Source organism: Patiria miniata, unplaced genomic scaffold (assembly GCF_015706575.1).
Source record: "Patiria miniata isolate m_02_andy unplaced genomic scaffold, ASM1570657v1 HiC_scaffold_27, whole genome shotgun sequence".
In the NCBI taxonomy this organism is placed as follows: Eukaryota; Metazoa; Echinodermata; class Asteroidea; order Valvatida; family Asterinidae; genus Patiria; species Patiria miniata.
Genome location: NW_024037066.1, coordinates 3,208,404 through 3,216,576, shown reverse-complemented (window position 1 = coordinate 3,216,576; position 8,173 = coordinate 3,208,404). Strand labels below are relative to the sequence as shown.

The 8,173-nt window shown below is 39.8% G+C and overlaps 1 protein-coding gene across 1 annotated transcript; it reads left to right on the top strand.

The window, feature by feature from the left end:
• The first annotated feature begins 1,251 nt into the window (after positions 1-1,251).
• On the top strand, positions 1,252-1,987 carry LOC119734566 (extensin-like). Its single transcript, XM_038208103.1, has 2 exons — positions 1,252-1,430; positions 1,708-1,987. Exons 1-2 carry the CDS (start codon positions 1,252-1,254, stop codon positions 1,985-1,987), a joined length of 459 nt encoding a protein of 152 aa, XP_038064031.1.
• Positions 1,988-8,173: the final 6,186 nt, after the last annotated feature.

Below are 8,173 nucleotides of genomic sequence, written 5' to 3'. Positions count from 1 at the left end.
ACCGTACTTTTTATAGATCGAAGTCAGTTTGTGGTCACTTTTTATTTTCAGCCGGAAACTTGGCTTTGCAATTTTTACCAAAACGTAAAGTATACAAAAGCCTTTATCAAAATGAAGTGATATGTACTTTCACGATCTCCAGGGTGACGATTTTGGCACGAAAACCAAACAGATAATGGGCAGTTTAACAGGGGTATTGTGGTCTTGTTTGTGGAGATTTCTTCCGGAATTTCCGCCACAATGGTCATTCTTCTCAGGTCAAGGCAAAGTAGCCGTAAGCCATAAGTTAAAAAGAAAAAAAGAGTCAAGTTTGTCACGAGCCAATGGGGTCCATAAGGCCAGCATTTATCAACTGAGAATATTCTACTCCCCGTGGACGAGGTGCTAGTCCATGGCAGGTTACAGCCTCAGCTATAATGCCGGTACCCATTTATACTCCTTGGTGGAGAGGCAAGTGAGGGTGAAGTGGCTTGCCTAAGGACACAACATATGACCGGCAGCTGGATTTGAACCCCTGACCCTCTGATCATGAGTCACAAACCCCAACCACTAGGCCACACTCCCCAGACCTAACCACTATAGGCCACATCCCCCCCCCCCTTTAGGCCATAAGGCAAAAAGGTATATATAAATTATCAACGTGGTTTCAATTTTCAAAGTTTCGGGGAAACACTAAGTTTTCAAAAATAATCCATGTAAATGCATGTTTTGGTAGCTGTTATAGTGACCCCTTTCTTGCTGAAAAATTCAGCTATGCCAACACAACTGTCAAAATCAATCAAGTGACTGTTTTGCAGTTAATAATTCCTTTTGTTAATTGATTATAGCCATGCTTTGACTGGAGGTGATTGATCTGCCAGCTGTACGTCACCTCTTTTGTCCGTTGATGGAATTTGACTCATCACCACAATTAGTGTTTACATGAATGTGATCTGAGCCTGTATACATGAATGCATTGCAAAGGAAGCAATTTTTGACTGTCTGTGAATGATCAAACAGTCTTGAGTAATTGGGTAATACGTTTATATACCAAAAGTTGAAGGCGACTTGGTCAATCTATTAAGTTCAGGCGTGAACAAGTCGACGAGTTAAAAAAGATCATTACTCAAAAGATGATTTTTTTTTTTGCAAATTGGCATGACGGTTTCATTTCACTTCACAGTTAAGTTTCACTGCTGGAATAAAAGATGAGAAGTTTGTCCGATTTTATTGTACGCGCATCATCTTCCGAAAGGGAAGTGTATGCGATCCATGATTGACCCCCGACCCTTACCCAACCCCGCCTCCCACCTCGCCTTACCCCATCCAACCCCACTCCACAACACCCGACCCCATCCCAGCCCAACCCACACCACCCGTCCCCATCCCATCCAACCCCACTGCACACCACCCGACCCCATTCCATCCCCAGCCCAACCCACACCACCCACGTTTGTTTTGCATACCTAGTGTGGACATTCCTTTGTTTTCGTGTAGTTAAGAAAAACCAGTGAAAAAAACCTCATTTTACTCAAACTGTGAAAACTCTTTCAACCCCATTTTTTATGATTCCCTGCAGCGTTTCTCTTCATTTTGCCACGTATAAACCTAACCCCAAAATGAGGCACTAAACCTGTTTTCCAGAGAGGGGAAAACCTTGTGTGGAGGTGGGCAAGTCCACACAACGTCGCTGCTACCTGGTTTATGTGGACCTCTTTTGTTCGGAAGTCCACACAGTGAATGTAGTTCTTGTACACCCGACCCCATCTCATCCAAGCCCACCCCAACCCCGACCACACCACACCACCCGCAGCCCAGCCCAGCCCAGCCCAACCCACCCGTCCCCATCCCGTCCAAGCCCACCCCACACCACCCGACCCAATTCCATCCCCAGCCCACCCCAACCCAGACCACACCATCGATTCACCCCGCAGCCCAGCCCAGCCTAGCCCACCAGCCCTCACTTCAATCTACACACGAAATCTTTCCATTAGCCTACATCACTTGAAAAGGTCCTTCCCCTTGTACAAAGCGTATAATTTCTCAAGGATATCATTTCCAATTATGTGCAGTGCAACTCTGTGTACAACAATCACCGACACAGGTACAACTCAGTGATAGCACTGAAGTACATGTGTATTGTGCAATCGTTCACCGTCAAGGAAAAGCAGAATTGACGTTAAATTCGAACCGATTACGCATGGACAATAACTGTTTATTTACTTAGCATTACACGGACCGCTGTCATCAATCGAAGAGGGACAGACAGGGGACCAACACCCATAACGGACGGACAACACCCGTAGAGGGAAGTCCACTTCATTTCGAAAGTTTTGTTTATTGCTAGAAGACAAAGTTAGGACACCAATGGGCGATACCCGGTTTGGAATCGTGGGAACACAACTTACGCAAACGTATGTTGACATTTTAGCACGTCCTCAAAAAAAGTGTTCACCTGTACAATCCGTAAATTTCTGCGTCATAATAATTGAAGAACACTGCATTAGAAGATAGTTTTTATATGTCAACGGTAAATTTGCAATCCTGCCAAATGAAACAAACATTACCGTTTATCGATTTGGTAAGTTTGTGTCTGTCATGATTGGGGGAAGAGGAATCGTGTCTCATCACGTAAACGCTAAAAATAAATCGGGTCTATAAATTTAGTTAGTATTACCAGATTTTGGTCTGCCGTCTGCCCTGAGCGAATTCTTCCCAACTTTGGTCAATCTTTACGCGAAGTTTGGGGAGAAAAATGCAAAAAAAAAAAAGAAAAAAAGAATGGGGGTAATTTTTTTGTAAAGATTTATTGATATTTGTAATTTTTGATATGTCTACTAGGCTACACTTTCAAAGAAATATCATACAAGTCGAGGAATAAAAGTGTTTCTAAGGAAAAGCAATTGGGTTTTCACGACGACAAAACAGTCAAAAGGCCTTTTTTCAGTACTTCACTTGTTGATAATGCGAACTTTAAACAGCCATAACTTGTCAAAGGAATGTCCAACTGAAGTGGAATAAACAGTATTGTAAGGAGAATTTTATTCTCTTTCTTTATACTCGAGGACTAAAAGTATTTCTAAGGAAAAGCAATTGGGTTTTCACGACGACAAAACAGTCAAAACTTGAAAGGCCTTTTTCGCAGTATTTTACTTGTTGATAATGCGAACTCTAAACAGCCATAACTTGTCAAAGGAATGTCCAATTGAAGTGCAACAAACAGTTTTGTAAGGAGAATTTTATTCTCTTTCTTTTTAATCGCACACCCTCACTTCGACCTCTGCCCAGTTCAGTCTCATTTTGCAAGAACACCTCCCATATTACCCAACGGTTACCCCATTTTAAAACAAAATTGAGGGCAAAACTTTGTTGATCACTCCCTTGCTGGCCATGACTTTACAAGCAAAATTTGCAAATTATTGAAGTGTTCAGAGAGTGCAGCAAAGCAAGGGGGAAAATGCGTCTGTATCTTGCTACGAACTCTTGACAAATCAGCAACAAAGACGTCGACGGACGGAGTGTTTACATTTTTTTTACGTATCGCGAAAGTTCTCCGTGATATAGTCCAGGTTTTCATATAATAGACTATTCATTTTATGCTTGAGTCAGGTGGTATATATAGAAAATTGTTCAGGTGCCAAGATTTCAATAATTGATTGGAAGAATCAGGTGGATTACTGAGTCTACCTCGAAAGAAAATTGAACAGGGGGTGTACGTGCAGGCCTGCATGTTCACCGACGTTAAAGGGAATATACATCATTTGCTTTTGCTGTAATTTTCAGAAATGGAATTGGGGGGTTCGTAATATATAGCAAATATTGTTACAGTGACTTTTTTGAAGTTTTGGGTTCGAATATTCTATAAAAACCAAGAAAAACAATCATTTTCCTGTAGTCTGGTTCCCTGACTCCATTTAAGAAGAAACAGAGCAGTTTATGTACATTGGGGAATTGTAAGGTCAGGGAACCAGTCTAGCTGGCTTGTACCCGTTTATAGGTGTGTAATCGATTACAAACAAATGTGATGGTCAATTAGGGCCAGTATTTGATACAAAAAATACCACTTTTCTTGAAAATGACAGTACACCAGATGCCATGATTTTACAGGATGCTTTACACTGTCATTCACTAACAGTCAAACAAGGTATTTCAAAATAATTTGGTAGTTTTATTTTTGGATGTTTGCAAGTGTTGTATTTTCCCTTTAAGCATCGTAGTTTGCAAGAAGTTGTAAAAGCTTACGTCCTGAAATCCTGGAAAATTATGTCAAGTGTATTTTTCACCCCTTTGAATATTGCTCGATTTAAAGAAATCAACGAAATGTATTGTTTCGTTTTTCATTTATTATAGTGTGATTTAGCAGAATGTAAAATAAGACATCTGACGCATAGGTTTTCACTTTCAAATACATGTAGACTGTATTTTATTATACATGAAAATAACTTTCGTGGAACTGTTTTTACCTTGTAAAAATCGATACTTAAATAAACAAACTCTGATGTTTATTTGCGGAAACATGATACGAAGAAATAATACAATACTTTTTCGTATTTCAATGCACTATTATTAGCAGTACTATATGTACATGCACATACGCTTTTTGGGGAAGTCACTGGACCTGAAAATTTCAACCCACACTCAATAGATCCACTGCGCATGCGTTGCATCAGGCATGACCATATAAGGCGATCGTGGACGTTAACAATGAAAAGCTACGGACTATGTCATCACAGGGAACTCCCCTCCGATAAACCTGACGACTATTATGGGATGGCGTTCAAGCGTCCTCAATTTGTTCACCCACGTACGATCAATTGTTGAACTCATAAATCTAAAAAGGTTCAACTCAAACTTGATGAAGACTAATGCTACTTTGTGAAACTCAGTTTCTTGTAACCTGGGGAATGAATTTGCAAAATAGAGACCGGATATGATCATAACGCAAAATGTGCTATTTCAAAGGATTTCATGTTCTCAGAACGTCTATTTTTTAACACAGGATACGACGGTTTGGGGTTGTAAATTCCAGCAATTATGACAAACACCCGAACAAGCATTATGCGATGAGAAAAATGCTGATCCGATTCGTCTATACGAGTTCATTGAAGGATTACCTTATTGGGCTGAAAACATGAACATGGAAAACTTAACGTCATCTCATTTTCTCTTACTCTTAGGAGTAATAACTGCTGATATATCATCCGTTTCTTTTTCAGTAGATCCACAATCTCATAAGACTTTTTAAAAAAAACACCTCGTTTTAAGTCACACGTCGATTTAAACACTGATGTAACCCTACTGAAGACTCATTGGCCATGTACACTTAAAAGTTTTACAGGTTAACAATTTTGGCACTTTTTCCGTTTTCAGATCATGATTCCAACTCCGAGTGTAACTTAAACTACCGTGCGTGCACAGGTGGATTTGTCCCCGGGACTATGGCCTGGTTTCCCCGGGACTATGGCCTGGTTTCCCCGCGGCACGGTCAACCTGTCTGCCGCTCTTTGTTATTTAAATATCCAAGTCTAATATCGACAGCAGTTTATTTTTGGCAGTGCCTGATGTCATCTTCCAGGACTTAGAAAAGCATATAGGTTTGACACACGGGATAAAAAAATAATGACTTCATAGGTATAGTATTTTTAGAAATTTGGTAATAATATTTTTTTTAGAAAGGAAACTATAACTTTCTTATTGTTTACATGATCCGGTACAGCCTGTAACGGCTATACTTAACCTAGTTTTTAATTTTTCCCTGCAATTGAGAAGATTACGCAACGCCCATGGTCTTTTGGAGGAGGAAATTAAGTTTCCCAGACTATAGGACTGAGTATCTTTACGAATTAAATGCACAAATCTTACCTTAAACTTTACAAATACATAAAACTAGAAAGCACCCAGAGAGCTCAAACCTCTACAAGGCTAAACAATTCCTCGCCATATTGTCAGTACACCCAAAAGAACTGTATTCGCATAAATGGTGAAGAATGCTTCAAAAAAACCTGGAGATCCGGATCACTTCCAAAATCTAATCGATTTGTACTTGTACCAAGGACCACCCCTAAAAAATGTTCATGCAAATCCGTCCATATCTTTTTGAGTTATCTTGTTAAAACAGACAAACCAACCAATCAACCAACCAACCAACAAAATCCGATGAAAACATTAACCTCCTTGGTGGAGGTATAAAAATGAGTTATGTTAGGCCTACATATATTTCAGGAAACGGATGTTAAAACCAGAATCAGTTATACAATTTGAATCTTTTGACAAATCAATTATTATTGCAAAATGATATTTGATGTAAATATAGGAATCCTTATATGGCGATCTTTTTTATCACTATATTATTGTATGATTTCATTGCGGTGGTTTTACAGAGCGAAAACAACTTCAGGTGAACAAAACCAAACCTTTACCGGAGTATGACTGTGTGCATTAGTCATGTTGCACCTGCGCAACGGCATGGGAATCCCCCTTGTCCAATTGTATTTGTGAATATGACAAACATGTTTTAAGAAGTAAAAACTGAATGAAATCAACCCTCGGTCTTAAATAACATAGCATCTTAACCTTTTCTTTTATAGTCTAATAGTGAACTTTGAAATGGAATTGGATAAATTGATCAGAACGAAAACTTGTCCTTCTTGGTGAAGAAATTTAGGGCGTTAGAGATGACCGCTTAAGGCGTCCTGTTGTGCCAAGTTACCTGTTGAATAACAATGTGTAAAGTAATCAGCCCCATTTCTGTTAATCAAGGTTTGTTTCATGCGTATTTCTATTCAAAATTGTCCCTACGATTTACTGAAAACTTCGCGCAAATAAAGTTCAACTGTCACAAACAAACTATTACCGTAGCAACCATAAAAAATAACAAATAACAAAGACTGTCATGGTTAGTGAGCACCAAAAGCCTCGTCCACCATTCCCCGAGGGAAGTTTTCCCAAATTTTGTTGAATTCCGAGTTATAGTAAAAAAAAAAAATGACGGTTGCGCTTGGTTTGACAGATACGGTCAGTATCTGTCAATGAAAAAACGGTCAGTGAAAAAAAACCTCCACAAAAGTTTTCCAAGTACCACCTAACCTTCAATGTGGTCTGTATTCAACAATGTAACTGGTGTGTCGATAAGGCACTCTTGTTACATAAGATGAGAGGTACTTAACAGATGGAGTGGGTGAAATCCTCGAAGAATTCGAGTCTGCCAACACTGTACAATCAGTGTTGAAGCCCTGGTTATACGGTTCAGTTTGGGAATACTTCTGACTATTATATAATCATGGTCATGTTGACCATTTCTTTTATCTCTGGTGCGGTGTTGAAAGAAACGGGGGAAAGATGTCAATCGATCAAGTGCGGAATCGTTCTTCACGTTTGCGATTGTGAATGTCGGACTGCAACTAAATTAAGGCTATGACGTAATGGTTCCATCGTCTTGTCTCTTCATCGGTGCATCATGTGATCTGAAGATGTCACTTTTTAAGCCTGGTTCTTGCCGATGTTTTCTCAGTTTGAAATAACTGCGTACATGTTAAAATGACACAAAGTTTTAAAACTGTTCCAGTTTTAATTCGTACGAGTACAGTGCGTGGTTCTAATAATTCGACATTTCAAATGGCAGGATACACGTCACTTTTTACGATAGTACACAACTTTCATATACAAACTCTCATATCCTATCTGATCCCCTCTTAGTAAAAAGCTGCCACCAAAATCAGCCAATGTATATGACGATCAGGGCAGACCGAGATGACACATCTCTAATCATGTTCTTCGCACTCTGAATCGATTGTCTCGTTCAGTGTCTGCAATTCATTTCAAGATATGCACATTCCTCCTCGTCATGACACACACCCCAAGTCACAGACATGAACCTACACAACTCAAATTTGTTCAATGGATCGACGGGTAGTCAAGCCCTTAACTATTCATAATGAACGGGCAAATATCATTTGAATGGATCAATGTAGTACGGTCATCTTATGACACACCGTGGATCAACGGGCTTCGTTCTCTGTGGGTCCATTGAGAAAGTTGAGTGTACCAACAACAAGGGGGTACGAAATGGACCCCTCTACTTACAAAAGAGGTACATGGAGGGTGCATTATGGAGGGACACATACAGTAGGGGCATATTATTTTCTAAGCTTTGGACTGTGATCTCCGAAGATAATCACTTCAACCGAAGTCCTGA